Source organism: Rhinopithecus bieti, unplaced genomic scaffold (assembly GCF_001698545.2).
Source record: "Rhinopithecus bieti isolate Rb0 unplaced genomic scaffold, ASM169854v2 scaffold_425, whole genome shotgun sequence".
Taxonomy (NCBI): Eukaryota; Metazoa; Chordata; class Mammalia; order Primates; family Cercopithecidae; genus Rhinopithecus; species Rhinopithecus bieti.
In genome coordinates this window covers 1,028,514-1,052,396 of record NW_016803361.1, presented here as the reverse complement: position 1 = coordinate 1,052,396, position 23,883 = coordinate 1,028,514, and the positions used below count along the sequence as shown (strand labels likewise).

At 50.4% G+C, this 23,883-nt stretch overlaps 1 protein-coding gene across 1 annotated transcript in view; it reads left to right on the top strand.

The window, feature by feature from the left end:
* SLIT1 (slit guidance ligand 1) overlaps positions 1-23,883 on the top strand; it is a 195,448-nt gene that overhangs the window by 138,037 nt on the left and 33,528 nt on the right. Inside the window, exons 14-23 of the mRNA XM_017880044.1 lie at positions 6,150-6,313; positions 7,150-7,173; positions 7,312-7,456; positions 8,075-8,149; positions 8,343-8,486; positions 11,691-11,834; positions 12,140-12,306; positions 15,059-15,191; positions 17,414-17,482; positions 20,940-21,011. Coding sequence (XP_017735533.1) covers positions 6,150-6,313; positions 7,150-7,173; positions 7,312-7,456; positions 8,075-8,149; positions 8,343-8,486; positions 11,691-11,834; positions 12,140-12,306; positions 15,059-15,191; positions 17,414-17,482; positions 20,940-21,011 — 1,137 coding nt within the window. The remainder of the gene's footprint in view (positions 1-6,149; positions 6,314-7,149; positions 7,174-7,311; positions 7,457-8,074; positions 8,150-8,342; positions 8,487-11,690; positions 11,835-12,139; positions 12,307-15,058; positions 15,192-17,413; positions 17,483-20,939; positions 21,012-23,883) is intronic.

Here is a 23,883-nt window from a genome sequence, read left to right as displayed (position 1 = left end):
AAAGCCCCTGTTTCAAAAAAAAAAAAAAAAAAAAAAAAAAAGAGTACTAGTTTTCATCACCTAGCTTCCAATCCTGTACAATTAATTCCTTAATATCATTGAGTATCTAATCAGTGTTCAAATTTCCAAGTGTCTCTTGCATGTTATGCAATTATTTTGTTTGTTTGTTTTTGTTGTTTGCTTTTTGAGCCAGAGTCTTGCTCTGTCACCTAGGCTGCAGTGCAATGGCACAATCTCAGCTCACTGCAACCTCCACCTCCCGGATTCAAGTGATTCTCCTGCCTCAGCCTCCAAAGTAGCAGGGATTACAGGTGCCCGCCACCATGCCCGGCTAATTTTTTGTATCTTTAATAGAGATGGGGTTTCACCTGTTGGCCAGGCTCGTCTCAAACTCCTGACCTCATGACCCACCTGCCTTGGCCTCCCAAAGAGCTGGGACTACAGATGTTAGCCACCACATCAGGATTTAAATAAAGCCTGTGCAATATAATTGGCTGATGTTGGTTTATGTTGGTTGATGTACCTCTTAAGTTGCTTTTAATCTATGTGTCCTCTCCATTTCCCTTTTCCTTGTAATTCATTTGTTGAAGATACTGCATCATTGGTTCTGTAGGGTCAACACTTTTTTTATTGCATCCCTGTGGTGTAGTTTCACTTGTTCCTCTGTCCCCTCTGTGTCCTGCAGATTGAAAATTGGATCTAGGAGCTTGGTCAGGTTCAGTTTTGATTGATTTATTTGGCAAGATGACTTTATAGATGGGATTGTGGACTTCCCATCAGGAGGCAGACAGATGTCTGGCTGTCTCCCTTTTGTAATAAAAACAGCCATTGATCTCAGTGCTTGAATCCATTAATTCATTAGCAATCCTGAAATGGTGATTTTGAATTTGTATCAGTCTGTTTTTGTGTTACTGTAAAGGAATACCAGAGACTAGGTAATTTATAAAGAAAAGAGGTTTACTTGGCTGACAGTTCTGTGGGGTGTACACATATGGCACCAACATCTGCTTGGCTTCTGGTAAGGCCTCAGGAAGCTTACCATCATGGCGGAAGGTGAAGCAAGGGTAGGCATGTCACATGACAAGAGAAGGAGCAAGAGAAGGAGAGGGAGTGCCATGCTCTCTTAAATAACCAGATCTTGCATGAACTCAGAGTAAGAACTTACTCATTATCACGAGGGCAGCACCAAGCCAGTCACGAGGGATCCACTGTCATGCCTAACCTTGCTTTGCCTTCTCCCATGATTGTAAGCTTCCTGAGGCCTCACCAGAAGCCAAGTGGATGTTGGTACTATACTCGTCCAGCCCACAGAACTGTCAGCCCAGTAAACCTCTTTTCTTTATAAATTACCTAGTCTCAGGTATTCCTTTATAGAAACATGAAAGTAGACTGATACAAATTCAACTGAACACCGAACACCGATCCGAACACCTCCCATCAGGCCCCACCTCCAACACTGGGGATTACATGAGATTTGGTGGGGATGAACATCCAAACCGTATCAGAATTCTAACATTCTTTTTTCATTTCTAATGCAGTTGTGACTATGCTTTAAAACAGAATCCTTATATTTAACTGGAATGTTTCCACATAAGGAAAATTCTCATCTGCTGTGTGGTTACACTTAGGCACATAAATGGTCCTCTCATTCTACATCTTTAATTCTGAGCCTGCAGTAAGACGGGATGTGCTGACTTGTGGGTCCTGTGGTGTGCATTTAATGAGCATTAATTATTAATATTACTGTGTCCGTTGTTGTCGCTGTCATCCCTGCCCCTGTCTGTGCCAGGCAGTGCTCATCATCAGATAACATCTACTTGGGGTATTAGGATAGGTTTCAAACAGGCTGAGTAAAAGGTACAGCTCGGGACCCCCGGGGACTCTGCACATCACCAGAGATGTCAGCCACAAAGACAAACTCATTAAAGCCCACAAATTCGCCTGCAGCCCAACTCCTGCTAATTAATTTACTTATAGCCAGGGAGATGAACAGGAAGCCCCATGGGGAAACTTTGCCAAGTATGTGAAATTAGAGGGTACAGGGAGACACTGGCAAGGTGGACTATTTGAAGCAGCTGGCAGAATATCTGAGAGAAACATGCTAAGGAGATTTACTGTCCAGGGACCCACACACAGGAAAACCTTGGGGATGGGGAATGGAGTGAGAGACTCATGTAAGCCATTGTTATTTGCATGTATTATCTTAATACCTAACAGAGATGCTATGAAGATAGGCGCTATCATCCTGATTTTACCTAAAACAAAGACTGAGGGAGGTTATGTGACACACCCAATGTTGCAGAACATTCTGTAAAACAGGAATTTGATATCAGGCATCTCTTCACCATCACCGAGAAATTACTTAGCTTCCCCTTTAATTGTGCTTTTTCTGTAAGAACAGAACTCATTCTTGAAGGCTGTAAAGCAACACTGAACTTTCATGTACATCTATTAGATGTTAACGACTACAATGTGGAACAAGAATAAAAGAAATACAAATCCAAGGTACTAATCAAGTAATATTATTAGAACCTCAAGTGGTTCAGCTTCTTGGCTGAGTCTTATTTTATTAAACCTGAGCAGGTTTAAATTTACCAAATCATATTTGATTTGTCCGTAGCTCCAAGATCTGTGGCCGAGTTCCTGTGTAACACTGTTGATTTTGCTGCAGTTTTACTTGCCCCAAGAGATTTAACATTAAAAAAAAAAAGAAATAGCCCTATTGAGATATAACTTACATACTAAAATTCACCTGTTCTAAGTATACAATTCAATGATTTTTAGTAAATTTCCAGAGTTCAACTATCACTGTGATTCAACTTTAGAACATTTCCATCACCTTGCCTTCAAAATCCCTTGTCCCCATTTCCAGACTCAGCCACTGGCCATCACTGATCTATTTTCTTTCTCTGTAGATTGCCTTTTCTGGACATTTCATAAAAATGGAATTGTGTAGTCCAGGTGCAGTGGCTCACACCTGTAATCCCAGTGCTTTGGGAGGCTGAGGTGGGCAGATCACCTGAGGCCAGGAGTTTGAGGTTAGCCTGGGCAACATAGTGAAATCCTCATCTCTACACAAAATTCTTAAAAATTAGCCAGGTGTGGTGGTCCATGCCTGTGGTCCCAAGTACTCAAGAGGCTGAGATGGGAGGATTCCTTGAGTCCAGAAGTTCAAGGATGCAGTGAGCTGATTGTACTACTGCACTTAGGCTGGGTGACAGCCTGAGACCCTGACTCCAAGGAATCATACAATATGTCGTCTTTTGTGACTGACTTCTTTCTTTAGCATAATGTTTTTGAGGCTCATTCATATTGTAGCATGTATCAGTACTTTGTTCCTTTTGAACGCCAAATAATTTTTCCATCGTGTAAATAGACCACAATTTGCTTGTCCATTCCAGGTGATGGACATTTGGGGCAGTTTCCATCTTAGGGACATTATGAACAATGCTGCTATGAATATTCACTCACAAATCTTTGTGTGAACCAACATTTTCATTTCTTTTTTGTTTTTTTGAGATGGAATTTCACTCTGTCGCCCAGGCTGGAGTGCAGTGGCGCAATCTCGGCTCACTGCATCCTCCACCTGCTGGGTTAAAGCAATTCTCTGCCTCAGCCTCCTGAGTAGCTGGGATTACAGGCGCTCACCACCACACCTGGCTAATTTTTTTTTTGTATTTTTAGTAGAGACAGGGTTTTACCATCTTGGCCAGGCTGATCTTGAACTCCTGACCTCATGATCCACCTGCCTCAGCCTCCCAAAGTGCTGGGATTACAGGCATGAGCCACCGCGCCAGGCCAACATTTTCATTTCTTTTGGAATTTCTGGTTCATATGGTAAATTCCTGTTTAACTTTTTTAAAGAAACTGCCAGTGTTTTCCAAAGTGGCTGTACCATTTTGCATTCCCACCAGCGGTGTATTATGAGGGCTCCAGATTTCTCTCATTCTCATTCTCATCCTCAGCAACACTTGGTATTGTTTTTTTTTTTTTTTTTTTTGCTTATTGATTCTAGCCATCCTAGTGGGTGTGAAGTGGTATCTCATTGTGGTTTTAATTTGCATTTCCCTAATGACTAATGATTTTGAGCCTCTGCCTCCAAAGATTTTTAGCTGTGACTCCTTAATGCATATATCTAGAAAGACACTGAGAATTAGTCCTCTCTTCCTTTCCTTCCACTGCCAAAACTGTTCACAGAGGCAGCTGTATGGCCACATATGTAGCACATTTTTGGGTGTTCCTTTAACACGATTATTTTTTCCCTAACGGATTTTTTTTCTTCCTCCTGAGTGTTTTCCCTTTCCAGCTTCCTGCCCTTTGAAACTGTTAAAAATTCTAATTTGTATAAAATACTAAAGTTTACACAGAAGCCACCTGTCTCTGTGGGTGGTTCAAGTTTTATAGGTTGTTTTTGGCACAGCCTGTTTTTAGGAAGGAGATATTCTACGCCACACACCTTGAGTATTTTAATACATGCCTAAACAACACAATTAGATTGACTTTACACAATTTTCTGCCAAGATGGTAATAAAGGGAAGCAAGGGGTTCAGGCAGGGGCTGGGGCACTAAGTCGCAGGCAGATGTGGATGGGCAGCTGGGGAGGAGTCATAAGCAGTCCTTAAATCCTGGTATGTTTTAAATTAGCTACACACTCTGCCTCCAGGATATCAGCAAACACATCCTGTCTGTGGAAACTGAAAGTTTAATAGGGGAAATAAATGTTGAGCTTGATGCAGAAGAGGTAGGAGGGGCCTGGTCCACCTGGTGGAGCTGAGAGGAGCAAGAACTCAGGCTGGAAATAGGGAAGGACACTGCAAAGGAGAGGTGGCGGGGACCCAGTTCCCAACCAGGGGCCAGAGGGCAGAGCCCAGGAGGTGATGGACGGCAGAGAGCACCGCCAAGGTCTGAGCTGAGCTAGGCACAGACCCTGGGCAAGGGTTTACTCTTCTGCTTGGAGAGTTCTGCAGCCCCTTGCAGGGGCCTGGGCTGAGACCAGTAAGTCAGATGGCCTGAACTGATGGCACTTAGATGGAGGAAAAGTGGCATGGCAGGGCAAGTCCCTTTGAGTTGGCCTGCTGCTCTGTCTCCCCGTACTTCTTTTCTTTTCTTTTTTTTTTTAATTTGAGACGGAGTTTCACTCTTGTTGCCCAGGCTGGAGCGCAGTGGCGTAATCTCAGCTCACCGCAACCTCTGCCTCCCGGGTCAAGCGATTGTCCAGAGCCAGGATAGGTGTAGGAACACTCTTCCCAGGCTGTCTCGGTTTGGACAGCCATGAGCAGGGCATGCCCAGTGCTGTGGTGGCTCAGAGGTGGCTGGTCTGAACCCACTGTTTGTCAGAGCCCGCCCGTGGGCATGCCAGCATGGGGTTGCACACATCACGGCCATCTGCTCCCTGCTACCATCCCCAGGTTTATCCTGCTGACAACACAGGCAGCCTGCAAGAGAATCTGAGTGACTCCCCAGGAGGGGGCTGCTCAGTCATGGTTTCTGAGTTTTCTTTGTGTTGAGAGACAGCTGTAAAATGGTCAAGGAGAGGTCACTCCTGTGGTCTGGGGTGGGGATGGTGACTCCCTGTAAAGCCCAGGGACTCCAGCAGGCCTTGCCACCCTGGCCCCAGCACTCTCTGTAGGAGACAGGCTGCTACCTGAGTCTGAAGGAAAGGGGACAAACCAGGGCCCATGGCCACTGGGGAGGGTCAGAGGCTGTGGCCTGGGCACCTGCAGTCCTGGGTTTTGTTACCTTCTCCGGGCCTTGGCTTCCTTGCCTGTGAAAGGCCAGGGGTGCTCTGGCCAGTCTCTGGGTCCTTCCTGTCTCCGCTCATGCTCGTGAAATGTCGCAGAGCAGAGGGAGGGAAAGGTGAGTGGAAAGAGAGGGGGCAGAATGAGGCTTAATGGGGAGTAGGACAGGGACAGCAGGAAGCTCCGGGTGGCAGAGACTTTTCCCCTGTAGTGCACTGGCAGGACCTCTCCAGAGCTGGTGGGCTGCACCCTGGCGTTCACCCCACTTTCCCTTTCCCGCTGTGGCCAACCCAAGGCTCCAGGCCACAGGCAGCCTCCTTGGCCCCAGCCACAACAAGGCCCTGTCCAGGTGGAGGTCAGCGCGGGTTTGCAGCCCTTGTTTCTCATAGCTGATCCGCCTGCTTTGGACAGGCACCTGGCCCAGAACCCTTTCATTTGCGACTGTAACCTCAAGTGGCTGGCAGACTTCCTGCGCACCAATCCCATCGAGACAAGTGGGGCCCGCTGTGCCAGTCCCCGGCGCCTCTCCAACAAACGCATCGGGCAGATCAAGAGCAAGAAGTTCCGGTGCTCAGGTACCTGCCTGCCTGCCCACCTGCCCACCTGCCTACCTGTCCACCTGCATACCTGCCCGCCTGCCCACCTGTTCACCTACCTGCCTCCCTACCAGCCTGCCTGCCTACCTGTCTGCTTGTCTGTCTGTCTTCAGCCTGCTCAGGGACCCCCTGATGTTTCCTGGATGGCTTCCACAAAGGTGTCTTTCATGACTGTGAATCCAGCCTGGAGGGTGTGGGCCCAAAATTCTAGACTTGATCTGAAAGGTAGTTCAGTCTCACCTCGTTTTATTGAGGCCTAGGGAAGAAGCAAGGCTTGCTGAAAGTCCCAGAGGGAGGCCTCAGGTTCCTCCACTTTCAGCCAGTTCTCTCTTATGCCTTTGTTGTCAAGTCTTTTAAGACACTCGGGAGGCCTGGGAACCCTCCTTGGTGAGCTAGGAGCCTCCTCCAGGCTTTGGGATGCAGAAACAGCCTTAGCAATTGTAGTCCACATGGCATCTGGCTGGGGACAGTGTGGGGCAGCTTCTGAGCCTAGATCCTGGTCAAGGACCTGACGCTACCTGTACCCCATCCCCACCTGTAAAGTTAGCACAGTCCCCACCGTGTGCCATTGCAAGTGGGAGCTCGATGGTTTTGGGACTCCTTGCAAGAGGTTTAATTGGATGCGACACCCCCAGCGTCAGCCTGGGCAAGGAACATGCGTGCTGTGTAGCTCACCCTTCTGCACAGGGACTGGGCACATGGGCTCCTCAGCCCTGTCTGGGGTGCCTTCAGCTGAGCAGTGGGGCTGGGGCCTGGGCTGTTACTACAGGTCCTGGCTGATTCCTGCATTGTGGTATTTCTGCTTCTCTCCCCAGCCAAAGAGCAGTACTTCATTCCAGGTAAGAGAGTGGGGGGAACCAAGGCCAGCCTGGTGGGAATGGTGGCAGTGGGTGGGCAGGCTGGGGGCCTTGGTTGACACAGACTGCTGGGAGCCTGCCCTGGGCCCCTCAGCCCCTGCCCCCACCCTCTCATGGCAGGCACAGAGGATTACCAGCTGAACAGCGAGTGCAACAGTGACGTGATCTGTCCCCACAAGTGCCGCTGTGAGGCCAGCGTGGTGGAGTGCTCCAGCCTGAAGCTCACCAAGATCCCTGAGCGCATCCCCCAGTCCACGGCCGAACTGTGAGGGTCCCCGCCTCCACCAGCCCTCCTCTGTCTCTAGCTACCACTAACCCTCCTTGGCCTACTCCAGGATTTTCTTGGTCCAGCCCTGTCTGGGGCTGAACCACTGGAGCCTTTGGCTCAGGACATACCAGCTGCTGGCTTGGGCAGGAAGAAACCTCACCCCTGCTGCCCTCTGCTTCATTCACAGCCCCCCTCACCCCTCAAAAGCAGATGCCAGTCTCTGGCACTCAGGGCAGGTCACCAGACTGAATCAGGGATGGCTTTTCTCAACGATGCATTTGTCTTCTTCTGGGGGCATGATTCCAAAACCCTTTGTTATTTTTATTCCTCTATCTAAAATATGAATTTGTGTACACATATGTCTATGTGCATAGATGCCTGCAAGCATCTGTCATTTACGTCTGTAAATTTTCGTGGCATTTTAATGTTAAAATATCCCCATTCATATCCTCTCCCGGTACTAGGCCCAGCCTTCCTTTCAATAGGATCAGTTTGCTTTGCCAGATAAATTCTTCCGGGAGTCTTCTCTGTTTGAGTCCCAAATATTCTCAGTTTGGAAGGGATTTGAAATGTCTATCATTTGTGAACGTGCAAGTTCATTCTTGCCTCTTACAGGCGATTGAATAACAATGAGATTTCCATCCTGGAGGCCACTGGGATGTTTAAAAAACTTACACATCTGAAGAAAATGTGAGTTACCCGTTGGCGAGAAGGCGTCTGTTGGGCTGCTGGCTGGGGATGGAGAAGGGAAATGCCAAGGTGGGGGCAGCTGCCACTGTGGGGGCCAGGGCTGTGTGCACGGGGGTGTTGCCTGCAGGAAGGGAGGGGCCTGAGCTCCTGGGTGCTGGCCACGTGTAATCCTCCCCCCCACCTCTTCTCCCAGCAACCTGAGCAACAATAAGGTGTCAGAAATTGAAGATGGGGCCTTCGAGGGCGCAGCCTCTGTGAGCGAGCTGCACCTGACTGCCAACCAGCTGGAGTCCATCCGGAGCGGCATGTTCCGGGGTCTGGATGGCTTGAGGACCCTGTGAGTGTGCAGGACTGGGGAGCAGGGTGGGCCAGCTGCAGGAGGTAGGTGAAGCCAAGGGAAAGGAAGAGAGAAGCTGGAGGGGCCCCTCCCCTGGGCCCAGCTTGCAGGCAGATGGGGAGAACTGAGGATCCTGACCGTGTTGGGACAGGTAATCAAGTGTTGGTGACTTTATGGTGAGGCCTGTTCTCTTGTACCCTGGGGCATGGGGCCGATGCCTGGTTGGCATCAAGGGATGGAGACATGTGGGCCCTCCTAGAGGTCCCGTCCCATTGCCCTCTGGTCAGGCTGCAAGAGCACAGCATGAGTTCAGGAGTGGCTGGCACTACCGCAGGCAGGAGGGGCTAGATGACCTTGCCAGGGTGACTTAGTGGGTGTAGATGGGGGAGCAGTGATGTTGCACTGTCTCTGAGATGCTGGGATCCCATAACCCCCAGCCCAGCCTGAGCTGACCAAAATCTGGAGCTCAGTGGGATCCTGGGGTCACCTACTCCTCCATGATGCAGGACACCCCCTCCATCTGCCCCAGCAGAGCTGGCTCTTCAGATGATCCTATGGGTGTGCAGCGTGTCCCACAGACAGGGCAGTCCATCAGATCTCCCACAGAGATGGAAATGTTTCATGTCTACGCTGTCCAGACCAGCCACCTCATGTGGCTGTGGAGCAGTTGAAATATGGCTAGTGCTACTGAGGCACAGAATTTTGAATTTCATTTTATTTTAATGCATTTAAATCTAAATAGCTACATGTGGCTAGTGGCTACCATATTGGACACCACAGCTCTAGGAAGCCACTTGCCCGGGTGTAAGTCCCAAATCTGCAGCAGGATATTTGTCTCTGAGCACGTATCATGGACATTTTAGAAGTAGATGAATGTGTGACGGGACTCCCTGTGGATTTTTGTTCCTTTATTTTACAAAAAGCAAGTTTTATTATGCACTATGTTTTGCAGCTTGCTGTTTTCACCTGTGAATATAGCTTTGCCATCTTTCCAGGCTGTTCCTACAGGCTGCCTCATTTTTCTTTAAGCTTACCTAGTATTCCTTAAATGTGGGCATGGGGGCTGTCTAGTCAGCTGCATTCTTTCCAAGGAAAATAGGACAGAGGAGAAGAGAAGGGCCCATACTCCATCACTATCCAGAAATGGCCACTGTTAAATGTTGGTATAAACAACTGTCTTTCCAGTCTTTTACATATCTCTAAACCTGCATATGCATACATGTGCACACACGTATGTGTGCATACATGCACGCATACAGAAATATTCTAATGGAATAGTACATTTTATTTAGTAACCTGCTTTTTCCTTAAACTTAATATGAGCACTGTTACATATTAAAATTTTTTTCCATTCTACATTTAATTCCTAATACAAAAAAAGTATTCTGCATCAATTTGAATGACTAGGTATTACATGATTATTGGCAAAGTAGGCTGTTTCTATTTTGTTTTTTATAAGCAGTGTTGTATTGATACCTGCCTTAGTGAGTTCAGGCTGCTACAACAAAGTGCCACAGATGGGAGTTTTATAGACAACAGAAGTTCTAGAGGCTGGAAATCTGAGACGAGGGTGCCAGCATGGACGGGTTCTGGTGAGGGCCCTCTTCTGCGTTGCAGACTTCTGACTTCTCATTGTGTCCTCACATGGTAGAAAGAGGGCAAGAGAGCTCTCTGGGATCTCCTTGATAAGGGCACTGACTCCGTTCATGAGGGCTCCACCCTTATGACCTCATCACCTCCCAAAGACCCCCCATCCTAATCCCATCACATTGGGGATTAGGACTTCAACATAGGGATTGGAGTGGAACACATTCATTCTGTGACAATATCTTTATTGTGAAGTTCATGGATAATGCATGATGATACTCTTGTTAGGAATTCCTAAAGATGGAGTAGTCCGGTGAAAACATAAAGTGTTTTAGGGATTTTGATACATCTCACCAAATGCACTTCCAGGGGGCTACAAAGGCATCTCTCTCCTGCCCGTGTGTGGAAGTGCCCAGTCACTCAGACTGTCACAGATCCTGAACGTCATTATTATTATTATTATATTTTCATTCTTTTCAATTTGGCAGGCAAAAAATCAATATTGCTTAAATGTCTTTCATTAGTAGTAACATTGAACATTTTTGTGAATGTTGGTAAACCATTTTAATTTCTTTTGTGAGTTGGCTATTCTGTGTTGGCTTGGTTTTTGTTTTTACTTTTGGTTGAGGAGTGAAATTGAGCTGGGTTTTCGTTGTTATTGTTGTTGTTGTTGTTGTTTAGGGAGACAGGGTCTCACTCTGTTTCCCAGGCAGCTGGGGTGCAGTAGTGCCATTATAGCTTACTATAACCTTGAACTCCTGGGCTCAAGAGATCCTCCCGCCTCAACCTCCCAAGCAGCTGGGACTACAAGTGCACACCACCATGCCTGGCTAAGTTTTACATTTTTCTGTAGAGAGAAGGTCTCACTATATTGCCCAGGCTGGTCTCAAACTCCTGGTTTCAAGTAATCCTTGGCCTCCCAAAGTGCTGGTTTTACAGGCATGAGCCACTGCATCAGGCTTGGGCTAGGTTTTTGAAGATGAGCAGCAGTTTTCCCAGATGTAGATGAGGAAAAAGAGTATTCTAGAGAACTGTCACAGCCGTGTAGCAGGCTGAGGGCTGGTCCATCTCTGGGGAGGCAGGCAGGTGCCAGGGCTGAGATGGTCCGGGTCTGGATGGACATGATCTCAGATCACAGTAAGGGGCTGAGATGGTCCGGGTCTGGGTGGACATGGTCTCAGATCGAGTAAGGAGTTTGAGCATGACTCTGTGGGCAGTTTGGAGGCCGTTAGTGGACTTGAAGCTGGAGAGTGATATGATGGATTAGGTTTTAGGAAGTCTCCTGGGCACTGATATGGAGCGTGGCCTAAAGACGGGCAGGAACTCTGGTCACCCAGGGCGTGGAGGCGAGGCCAGCATGGGGGCCGGGACAATGGCAGCGAGAGAGGGAGACAGAGCCTCGAGGTTTCTCAGAGGCAGGGCGGGTGTCTGGAGTGGGCACAGGTGTGTAGAACTCGCCTCACCTGACCGGGGCCTGACTGGCATGGGTTCCTGGCTCTGCGGCTCGGGGTCTATGGAGGAGAGCTGTGAACTAGCCACGGTGGCTGACGCTGCATGGCTCAGGTGGGCGGCTGGCAGGCCTGCGAGGGCCCCTTCCCCTCCCCCGCTCCTCCCCAGGATGCTGCGGAACAACCGCGTCAGCTGCATCCACAACGACAGTTTCACGGGCCTGCGCAACGTCCGGCTCCTCTCGCTCTACGACAACCAGATCACCACCGTGTCCCCAGGGGCCTTCGACACCCTCCAGTCCCTCTCCACGCTGTGAGTCCGGCCTCCAGGACCGGCGGGCGGGGGCTCTGGAAGCAACTGTCCCAAGGGTGTGGTCCTCTCGGGCAGCCCCTTTGAAAGTGCTCACCCCGGAGGTTCTGGGTCTTCGTGGTTTGCTGAAACGTGGGTTCCACATTTCGAGGTCTCCCTCCGGTCCTGAGAGCCAGTCCTCTTGGTGACGGGTGGTGGTCTGGGAGACAGTGCCATGTGGCCGTGTGGCCGTGGTGGACAAGAGGGGTTTGCTGGGACCACTGAGAGGGGCCGAGTGTCTCCATGGCCACCTGGCCTGCCTCTTCCAGGAACCTCCTGGCCAACCCTTTCAACTGCAACTGCCAGCTGGCCTGGCTGGGGGGCTGGCTACGGAAGCGCAAGATCGTGACGGGGAACCCGCGATGCCAGAACCCTGACTTCTTGCGGCAGATTCCCCTGCAGGACGTGGCCTTCCCTGACTTCAGGTGTGAGGAAGGTAATTTGTGGCCCCCCGGTGGCGAGGGAGAGGGAGCCCTGGGTCCAGCCAGTGGGGTGGGGCAGGTTAGGAAGATGGGGGTGGACAGGCAGCACCCCCTGGCATGCCCTTGAGGGGAGAGGTTTGGTGGGGAGGGGAGGCCCTGTTTTCAGGAGAGGCAAGGAGACGCCCCTGCCTGGTGGTGTCTTTGTGTGGTTATAAGAGCAATAAAGTTCCTATCCTTAAAAAATGGGAAAATATGGATAAAAGAAGGAAATAAACTTTACCTCTTATCCTATTGCTCAGAGAAAACAGTTCCTGTTTTAGTGTAGTTTATTTCTGTAATTTTGGTGAACTCAGACCTGCCTTTTGACTGTCCCTAAGTGCTCTAGACTCATGGGGTCACCTTATCTTAATATGCAATGGAACCCTTTTAAATCCCCCTCCCCTGTATGTAGGAAACCCTAGTCACTCTGCTCCAATGCCCTGTTTCCTGGGACTTCTCAGGGTAGCCCCATCCCTCATTTTATCCCCACAGCGCCAAGCACAGAAGGTCACTGTAGGAAGCAGATTTTTCTCAGTGCAGCCATCCTGTCCTTAGCATCTCTCAGCACCCTGCCGCAGGGAATTTCTCCCTGGCTCACCTCAGCTTCCAGCTCCCTTCTCCGCTTCTAGGTGCTAAGTTGCCTCCCTTCTCCCTGGTCTCTCCCTTTCTTGCCCTCTACCCCCCACCCCCAATAGCCCACTCCAGTGGCAGCTCCACTCTCAGCTGGCCCGGCCAGGCCACGTGGCAGTGGGGAGCTTTGATTTTCACCCCAAGAAACACCATCAGGGTATTTTTCTAAACAAAAGTAATGAATTTTCTAAGAATACTTTTGCTTCCGACTTCTAAAATTAAAAAAAGGCTCTGTACTATTTACATATATCTTTTATTAATTCATACAATAATAGCTTGCAAATCTTTTTACAAAATTCTGATTTGTTTAAAACCTAACTATGTATTTGGGGCATTTTCTCATGCCATTAACTATCCTTTGGAAGCATTATTTTTTCCAATATACAGTTTCCTTTTATCATTCTTATTACAAAAGAAATGCATCCTCATTCCTTAAAAACAACAACAACCAAGGACAACCAGAAGGAGGATTAAAAAAAGTTACTGACAGGCCAGGTTCAGAGGCTCATGCCTATAATTCCAGCACTTTGGGAGGCTGAGGCGGGTAGATCCCTGAGGTCAGGAGTTCAAGACCAGCTTGGCCAACATGGTGAAACGCTTTCTCTACTAAAAATACAAAAATTAGCCAGGCATGGTGGCGCATGCCTATAGTCCCAGCTACTTGGGAGGCTGAGGCAGGAGAATCTTTAGAATTCAGGAGGTGGAGGCTGCAGTGAGCTGAGACTGCACCGTTGCACTCCAGCCTGGGCAACAGAATGAGAATCTGTCTCAAAAAAAAAAAAAAATTACTGATGTGCCCACTACCCCCCCAGCCCCCATGCTCCAACTCTGGATAACTCCTGTCGACATTTGCTATGTGGCTTTCCAGATCTTTGCTGTGTGCTCACGTGCACGAGTGTGGCACACAAAGGATCTTGCAGGGCCACCTGTGAAAACCACTATCTGGAAGGCACCACAATTGATGTAAGCAGCCCCTGCTGCTGGGCATTCAGACAACCTCCCCAGTCCCACTCCAAGGCATCGTGCTGCCAGGAGCACCCTTCTAGATGCTTCCTACATATATATTCTACTCCCTGCTAGAACAGCTTCCTAGAGGTGAAAGGATGTGAATATTTCTAAGATGTTGCTGCTGAGAACCTGGTGGCCAATGGAGCAGGTTCTGGAGGCAGGCTGCTTGCTCCAGGCTGGGGCAAGTTTCTGAACCACTCTGTCCTTAGTTTCCTCATTGCTCCAATGGGCTGATAGTAACACATTCACTAGAGAGCTGTTCTGAGGACTCAGTGACTTCACCCTTATCATGTGGGGACTGCATAACTGATGGTCACTGTCACCGGGGAGCATGTGCTACCAGCATCCCAGTGTCCTCAAGAACTCTGACCGTGGTGATATTATCATCTCTCGGACACCCAATCAGCAGAAAGGAAGGCACAGATTTATTGAATAGATGAATGAATCAATGAAGGGATGGTGTGGTATCAAGGGCTCAGATTTTGCTTCAGCCAGACCTGGGCTCAGACTCTGCATTGCCTTGGACCAACTTTATGAGTCAAGCAAGTTGCCTAACGTCTCAGTAAAATGGAAATTCATCCACTTGTTCATTCATTCACTCAACTCATGTGTTTTGAGGGCTGCTGCGTGCCAGGCACTGCACTAGGCACTGGGCTCTATCAATGAAAAAGGAGGAGAAAAGAGGCCTAGGTCTCCGTCCTCCTCATGCCTGCATTCTAGGGGCAAGGCTGCACCCCTGACTGCACTGTTGAGGAGACAATGTCGATCCGGTGCCCGGAGTAGCAGGCACTCCAGGGATGGGATGGTGTGCGGGCCATCCTCCTGCACTACTTCGACCAGGTCCACTTTGAGTCTGAGGAGAAAGAGATCAACTGAAGACCTATTTTAACCTCAAAACTGCTCTGGGGGCCTCAGTCCTAGTGGTGGTGGTGGCTTGGGGGGAGGTGTGGTGCAGAGACTGGCTGATGGCAAAGGTAGTGTCAGAGGGATCTTCTGTTCTGAGAGACCCCAGAGCATGGCCCCGACTATAGGAGGCCCTACAGCAGCTCGTCCCCTTTCCTGACAGGGACTTTGTGCCTTCTTCCCTAGGCCAGGAGGAGGGGGGCTGCTTGCCCCGCCCGCAGTGCCCACAGGAGTGTGCCTGCCTGGACACCGTGGTCCGATGCAGCAACAAGCACCTGCGGGCCCTGCCCAAGGGCATTCCCAAGAATGTCACAGAACTGTGAGTAGCTCAAGGCCTTGCCCCCTTCAGGGGGGTCCACCGGACGGGGACAGTGGGGACATTTCCTGAGGGGCTGGGGCCTGGCAGTGGGAGGAGGAGGTGACCAAGGGCAGGCATTAGCTGACTAGGAGCTGGAGTTGGGGCTTTGCAGAAAACACTGCCTCCAGGAAGGCTTTGAGCTTCTCTTTGATTTCCCCTCTGCGGTCACCTGATATCACATGGCAGCGAATACTTCCTCCCTTTGAGCTCTGCCTTTAAAATAAGGAAAACATTGCTTTCCCACCTATCATTGTCTCACGCTCCTGTGTCGTGAAGACTTACAAATGTGATTTTTGTACCAGCAGTGTAATGTTCTTCACAGGAATCTGCTATGATCCAGATAACAAACCCCCTTTTGTTGCATATTTAAGTTGTTTCCAATTTCTTTTACTGTCATAAATAGAACCAATGCTAATACCCCTTCACTGAAATCGCCAAAGAGCGGTGCGTTTTTAGGACTCTTGCTGCCTTTTGCCTGATGGTCTTCCAAGAAAATCTGTTTCCTTTGCACTCCCATTGACAGTGTGGGAAGGCGGCCTTCTTGCTTCCCTGGGTCAGCACTGAGTATGGTGGTGCTGAAATCCTGGCTGATTGGTATTTGGTATCTGAGTGCATGTGGAGGATTGGACATAGATGCATTTGACAAACAGGGATGGAGACCGGGACCTCTTCAGCAGACACCTCCCGATGAAAGGCTCTGGCCAGCTCCTGACCTCTGACCTCTTCCTGTGCCCTGGGGTCGATCCCTCCAGGCCTCCAAAGCTGAGCTTTTCTCCCCCACTCCCGCCACCAGTGATGAAGCTTTCATTTGTTGTTTCTTGTATTACCAGCAAGGCTGGCCTTTTCTTCACAAGCACATCAACCACTATGGGCCTTTTCCTGGGCCCGGCCTGCCCCATCTTCACCCTGTTTTCTACTGCAGAGTTAGTGTCCTACAGACCTCATGAGTCCTTGTTTTCTCCTTAGAGCCTCCTAGCAGCCCTGAGAATAATGGGATGGGTGGGGTAGCCTACTTTCTTTGACTGAAGATGCTGAAATTCAGAGCTTGCGAAAATCTTTTAACTTCTCTAAACCTCAGTTTTGTCATCTGTGAAATGGGACTACTTGGGTATATGGACAAGGGCTGCTTCGAGGATCAAATGAGATGGGTGGGAAGTCAGTTTGTATGATGCAGAGCGAGGGGTAAGGATGAGCACAGCCCTGCTTTTGCTCCTCTCTGGGGCTTTTGGGAAGTGGGGGAGAGCTGTCCTGCATGCTGTAGTTATTGGGGGTATGGGGGGTTCCTGTGCTGGAGTCCAGCTTGGCTCAGCACCTGGCATTGGGCCACTGCTTAGCAACCTTCAGGCTGGAGGCATGAATGGTCAATGATGAAGGGAAGAGGGGGAGGTTCAGAGCATCTTGAATCCCAAGCTCTATCCTGTAGAAATGGGAACCTTGGGAATCTTAGGGCTTAGGAGGATTTTGGTGGGCTTGGTTTTAAGGACAGTGACTTGGATAGCAGTGAGTAGAGTGGAGGCCAGAAGCGAGGTCCAAGGTGCAGAGAACAGACAGAAGAGACTGCAACAGGAGCCCGGGCATGGGTGGTGGTGTACAGTCGGCAGGTGGCATGACAGTGCAATGAAAGGAGGCCGTGAGAGAGCCACGGTGGCACTGGCTGCAGAGCGAGGTGGAGAAGTGACATCAGGGCACAGAGCCTGGAAGGCAGGACGGCACAGGGGTGCTGATGGAATGAGGGAAACTGATTGGGCAGTCTGGCTGTGAATCAGCTTCACAGCCCATGCCAGCAGGTGGAGAGGGAGCCCTGGGAGCTGCCAGGGCCCAGTAACATGCATTTCAGATCTATTTGGCCAGGAAAAGAGCAGAGCAGGGAGGGGAAGGTAGGGGCTCAGGGAGTGTCCATGGACAAGGAGGAAGCTGGGAGGGTGAGAAGGGAAGTGAGAAGGGAACCAAGAGAGGCCATGTGACTCTTGGCTTTTTACCAAGTCCTTTGGGTGGCACCTTCCCAAATGGCTTCAACGATGTACATATTTTCTCCTCCTATAAGCAATTCTGGGCCCATCGTGTGGCCTGTGTGGAGGGGAGGAAATGAGAGAGAAGTCCCTGGCTGCAGGGAAGGCTGTCCCCAGCGTGGGGCACCACCAGAGGTGGAGATGGGCACTAACACCGCTGCGTTCTCTCTGCAGCTATTTGGACGGGAACCAGTTCACGCTGGTTCCAGGACAGCTGTCTACCTTCAAGTACCTGCAGCTCGTGTAAGTATCCAGGCCGCTTGAGGACAGGAGGGCCTTTGGCATCTAACCGTCAGGACTCTGGCTTTCCTGGAATTTCCTACAGACCTCACTTCTGGGCAGATTCCGCTTTTTTCCTTTCCCTGCTCCCCTCTGGAAACAGCTGTGCCTAGAGCTGTTTTGCCACCTAGTGGCCATCATTGGCAATTACATAGTTCCAGGGCCTGTTGGGTTGGACCTGCCTCCTCCTCCTGCCCAGGCCATCTCCCCAAAGCTCTCTTGAGGCTGGTCGTGACTGTTAAGAGGGGTTATCCTGGTCGGGTGCTGTGGCTCACGCCTGTAATCCCAGCACTTTGGGAGGCCAAGGCAGGCGGATAACCTCTCGAACTCACGTTGGAGTTCAAGACCAGCCTGACCAACATGGAGAAGCCCCATCTTTACTAAAAATACAAAATTGGCCGGGCACGGTGGCACATGCCTGTAATCCCAGCTACTTGGGAGGCTGAGGCAGGAGAACAGCTTGAATCCGGGAGGTAGAAGTTGCAGTGAGCTGAGATTGCGCCATTGCACTCAGCCTGGGCAACAAGAGCGAAACTCCGTCTCACACACACACACACACACACACACACACACACACACACACACACAAAAGGAGGGGTTATTCTTGCAAGGTTAGGATCCAGGAGAAGCGGAGGGTGATGGAAGGCTTCTCGGTCCAGCTCAGCTCTCAAACCAAGTATGAACTATGGCAGCTACAAATACATACCTGTAACTAAGTTTTTCTTTAGGCTACACCTCTGCTTTTCTGTTATTTCCGCCTTTGACCCTTTCTACTCCATGGAAATATACAAAATGAGCCTGAGGATAATAAGTTCAGCCCCTTTTAGTTTTCTAACCCACTTAACTCCTCACTTCAATTGTCTTTATCTGCTCCTTGGCCAGATTATACCAAAAAGAAGTCCAGAGAACATTCCATGTTAGTGTAGTTTGGAGCAGTGCCACTCCAAGTGCAATCTACGGGCCCATCAGTCCCAGAACTGTTTGTAATGGGTTTGTAATTAGATAAGGTGCTTACACTAGAATCTGAATCAATGTATTGCTTCCTCCGTTGAGAAAGTCTTGCTATTGAAACAATGTTCGCTAAAGTAAGCTATGTGTGGTGACCGGATCTTGGCTCAAGTTTCTTTTTTCTTTCTTTTTTTTTTTTGAGACGGAGTCTCGCTCTGTCGTCTAGGCTGGAGTGCAGTGGCACGATCTCTGCTCACTGCAAGCTCCGCCTCCCGGGTTCACGCCATTCTCCTGCCTCAGCCTCCTGAATAGCTGGGTCTACAGGTGCCCACCACCACACCAAGCTAATTTTTTGTATTTTTAGTAGAGATGGGGTTTCACCATGTTAGCCAGGATGGTCTCGATCTCCTGACCTTGTGATCCACCCGCCTCGGCCTCCCAAAGTGCTGGGATTACAGGCGTGAGCCACTGCGCCCGGCCAAGGCCCAAGTTTCTTATTGTGGGTTGGTGAAATTTACTTCAAGGACTGGCTACTTTGGGCGGCTCTGGCTTACAGGATTTTGAAACTCCAATTTATCTGTTTTTGCTTAATGACCTGGCCAATGTATGTTGAACATTCCAACTGGAGGGGTGGAGAGGGGATGGAGTAGCGTGATTCAGTGGCTGGTGTCAGAGTGCTTTGAGCCAGTGAAACTGCCTCTTGGGGGCTGTGCCACCTCCTCATCACAGGGAACGACCACAAAGTGTGTTGAACATTCAGTAGAGCACTTACATATATCTCCAAAGACAGTGGAATGATTTGGAATTAGATTAGAGGAACGTTCAGGAGGAGAAGATGAAGGCAGGGCACATCATTGCATTTTCTAAATGTTTCCTGAGTGCATGAAGTGGGCAGATGTGAAGGCCCCGAAGTCATGGCCACCTCTCCAGACTGTCATGGTTTAGGGAGGATACGGGGGAGGGGAGGGAGCACATAAGGGTTCCAACAGAGGTCAATGCCGATTAGGGCTGTGGCTCAAGGAGGATGTGATCAACTCATGGAGGGGGCTGGTGGGGAGGGCATCTTGGAACACGAGTTCGAGTTCACTGGTGGGCAGAGGGAATAAGCTGTCTGGGGGCACAGAGTGTAGTCTGCTCAGAGAACTTCAAGAAACTTAGTGAATCCTAAGCCTGGGAAGCCTTCCGGGCGGGAAGCAGAGGGGCGGGGGGCAGGGACCAGACCCAGGAGTGCCAGGTGGCCAGCTAGAGGGCCTGGAGTCCACATGCTAGGCACGTGGGTACCACTGTGGGGTTTCAGTGGGGAAGTGGCTTCGTCAGCTTTGCGTCATAGAGAGATTGCTGTGGTGCCACCCTCATGGCAGATGGATCAAAAGGGCAAAGCAGTGGGTGAGAGATGAGGTCAGAATCCAGGCAGGAGCCCGAGAGAGAGGACGCTGGCTCAGGAGGAGGGCACGTCGTGAGAGGTTACCAGGGCCACCAGCCAGGGGCGGATCAGATGGGTGGGACGAGAGGGCAGACGTGTGGGCAGGCGGCATTATGGAGCTGGAGCCTGGGGGACGGGGCGTGGTGGGGAGCACAAGATGTGGACGGAGTTTGAGTGTCTGTGGGCATCAGGAGGAGGAGTTCATGAGAGGACAGGCTGGGGCCATGGAAGGGGGGCGCTGCCAGCACAGGGGCGTCCGCAAGGGCGCCCAGATTGAACTAAAAGGGGCATAGATGGGGTTTAGCGATCCCCATGCCTCTGGGCTGAGTACGAAGGAAGCTTCTACCAGAGACTGAGGAGGCACAGCCAAAGGCCCCAGAAGACAGTCGGGAGTGGAGGAAAGTGGGTGGCGGGAGTTTTGAGAAGAGGAGAAGGGCGGTCAGTTGTGTCAGATGCCTCAGGTGATGCGGAGAGGCACGGCAGCATCCTGGGCTTGGGGCCAGTGGATCGGCTCTGAATCTGGCTCTGCCTCTGACCAGCTGGTGACCCTTCAAGAGTCACGGATCCCGCTGAGACTCTGGGTCTTTGTCAAACGGGGCTGCCCTCTCCCTGATAGGACTACCTCACAGGGAGGGCTTCTGAACCGGCCCGCCTAAGGTCTGGCAGGAGAGAAAGGAGAGAGTGCTGGATCTGGTCGGGAGCCCACCGACACCCTGGTGGGAGTGTTCCCATGGTGAAAAGGGGCAGAGCCAGGCTCTGCTTGCAGAGGGGTGGGGGTAGGGGTCAGGAAATGGAGGCGCCAAGCCTCCACATACCAAGTGTCCTTTATATTTGCCTGGTGTGTACCCGAGGGAGTTGAGGGAGCAGCGCAGGGCTGTAGCTAAGCAAGCGCTGTGACCCGAGGCTGTGCACCACCTGGGCTCCTCTCCACCCCTGGCCAACTTGGCTGGGGAATGGCCCTGGGCAGAGTGAGGGAGGGGAAGAAGCCCAGGAGCGTGAGCCAGGGCTGAGTGAGTTCTTTCTCAACCATGATGCCTTTGCCTTTTCCAGGGACCTGAGCAACAACAAGATCAGCTCGTTAAGCAATTCCTCCTTCACCAACATGAGCCAGCTGACCACGCTGTGAGTCCCAGCGGGGCTGGGGTGGGTGCCCCGGGGCCAGGGCTGTGAGTCATTCCCAAGGCCCAGCCTGTGCTGCGCGTTGCCCCCCAATCCCTCACCTACAGATGCCTTGCCCTCTGGAGAGGATGCGCGGCCCGAGAGCCTAAAAGACTTTCAAAAAACATCTTTCATTGTGAAATACAACATATGGTATATACAGAAAATGATAATGCAAAAAATAAATAGTGCAAAAAAAAGTACAGTTTCACAAATAATCATAAAGCTGGCACACATGTAGATACCAAGTCAAAAATTAGGGACACTCGGCTGGGCGCGGTGGCTCACGCCTATAATCCCAGCACTTTGGGAGGCTGAGGCAGGTGAATCACTTGAGGTCAGGAATTTGAGACCAGCCTGGCCAACACGGTGAAACCCCGTCTCTACCAAAAATACAAAAAGTAGTCGGGTGTGGTGGCGGGCGCCTGTAGTCCTAGCTACTCGGGAGGCTGAGGCAGGAGAATCGCATGAACCTGGGAGGTGGAGGTTGCAGTGAGCCGAGATCATGCCATTGCACTCCATCCTGGGCGACAGAGCGAGACTGTGTCTCAGAAAAAAAAAAAAAAAAATAGAACAGGCTAGCATCTTGTCTCTTCCTGATCCTTATTGCTCTCCTCCCCTACCCTGAGGCAGCTGCTGTCCTGACTTGATGAGGATCACTTCTTTTATTTTCTTTACAGCATTACCATCGACATATGCATTTCTAAATAATATAGTCTAATTTTGTCCATTTTTAACCTTGTCCAAGTGGAATCATATGGGCAATAGTCTTTTGTATCTGGCTTCTCTTGCTTAGCATTGTCCGTGGGATCCATTCATGCCACCGTGGCAGCTGTGGTCTGTTCGCTCTCATTGCTAGCTACTGTTCCTTTGGAGGAGCAGGCCACATTTTCCTCATCCATTTTAGTCGTGGTGGATTTGGGGGTTGCTTCCAGTTTGGATTGTTGTGAGCGGTGACCCTCTGAACATTTTTTGTGGCCATATTCTAAGATATTTAAATGCTGGCTTTAATTATATTCCAAGCAATTGATCAGAACATATTACCAAGTGTCCCTTATATTTGCCTGGTGTGTAAAAGTATCTCATTCACCTTCCCCACACCTCATTTTACAGATAGAACGGTAGAGCCAGTGCCCAAAAAAAGGAAGGGGCCCTGACCCAGCCATTCTCCAGGAGCAGGATGTGGGCTCAAGTCAAAATACAAAATACAAAACATTAGCCTGGTGTGGTGGCGCACATCTGTGGTCCCAGCTACTTGGGAGGCTGAGGTGGGAGGATGGTTTGAGCCTGGGAGGCAGAGGTTGCAACGAGCCAAGATCACGCCACTGCACTCCATCCTGGGTGACAGAGCTAGACCTTGTAAAAAAAAAAAAAAAAAAAAAGAAAGAAAAAAGAAAAGAAAAGGAAGGAAAGAAGGAAGGAAGGAAGGAAGGAAGGAAGGAAGGAAGGAAGGAAGGAAGGAAGGAAGGAAAGAAAAGAGTGCTATTCTTGCTAATCCCCTGCTCCTGCCTCTCCTAACTCTGAGACCCAGGCAACCACTGCTCTGCTTTCTGTCACTATAGGTTAGTTTGCATTTTCTAGGGTTTTACATACAAATGGAAAAAGTCGTTTTTGCTTGGCTTCTGCACCCAGCATGATTATTTTGAGGTTCCGCGTGGTGTGGTGTTGCGTGTGCCGGTGGCTCTGTTTCATGGCTGAGCAGTGTCCCCTGCGCAGGCGTGGAGGTGCCACAGTTTGCTTGTCCGTCCATCTGCTGGGGACACGCAGGTTGTTTCCAGCACGGCGCTGTTGCCAGTGTCATTCCCTTATTCATCTGCCTGTCTGCCCTGGATAGATTCAATTACTTGGAAGCATTTTGGGACAGTGGCTTAGCCTGTGGACTCTGGGAACTGAAAGCTGTAATGAAAATCCCTTCTTAATAACTTTTTTTTTTTTTTTGAGATAGAGTCTCTCTCTGTCGCCTAGGCTGGAGTGCAGTGGCACGATCTTGGCTCACCGCAACCTCTGCCTCCCGGGTTCAAGTGATTCCCCTGCCTCAGCCTCCCAAGTAGCTGGGATTATAGGCGTGTACCGCCATGCCTGGCTAATATTTGTATTTTTAGTAGAGACGGGGTTTTGCCATGTTGGCCAGGCTGTTCTCAAACTCCTGACCTCAGGTGATCTGCCCACCTCAGCCTCCCAAAGTGCTGGGATTACAGGTGTGAGCCACCGCATCCAGCCCCTTCTTAATGACTTAATAATGTGACCCCGGAGAAGTTCTTTCACCTCTCAAGGCCTCAGTCTCCTCATCTATAAGATGGGCGTAGTAACAGCACCTTCCTCTCTGTCACAGCTTTTCAACAGTAAATTATTGTAGATGACTTTGCCTGTCCACCCTGGAAGTGGTCAGCTGAGACAGTGAGCTCCCCGCAGGCAGGTCCTGGTTGGGTGTCACCTTCATAGGGAACTTGCCTAGGCACCTTGCTGGGGCAGCCCCTTAGGGAATGTTCTCAATCATAACAACAGCAACTCTCCTTTGTTGAGGATTGACTGGAGCCAGGCATGGTGCTAAGGGCTTCACCTGGATTTCACCCCCAGGACAGCCCTATGGAGTTGGCATTATTTTTGTCCCTATTTTACAGTCGAGGGAACTGATTGAGGCAGAAGGGGATTAGGGGGCATGCCCACGAGCACCAGCTTCTCAGGGCACAGCCCAGCCCATGCGCTTGCTGGCTGCTCTGCCTCCCCTCACAGAGCCTGAGGAGGCTGCTGGGTGAGAGGGGCCTCCATGTCCTGGGCGGCGGCTGTGCCCACAGGGGCCAGGCACTAACACGGTGCCCTTCCTCCGCCTCCTTCC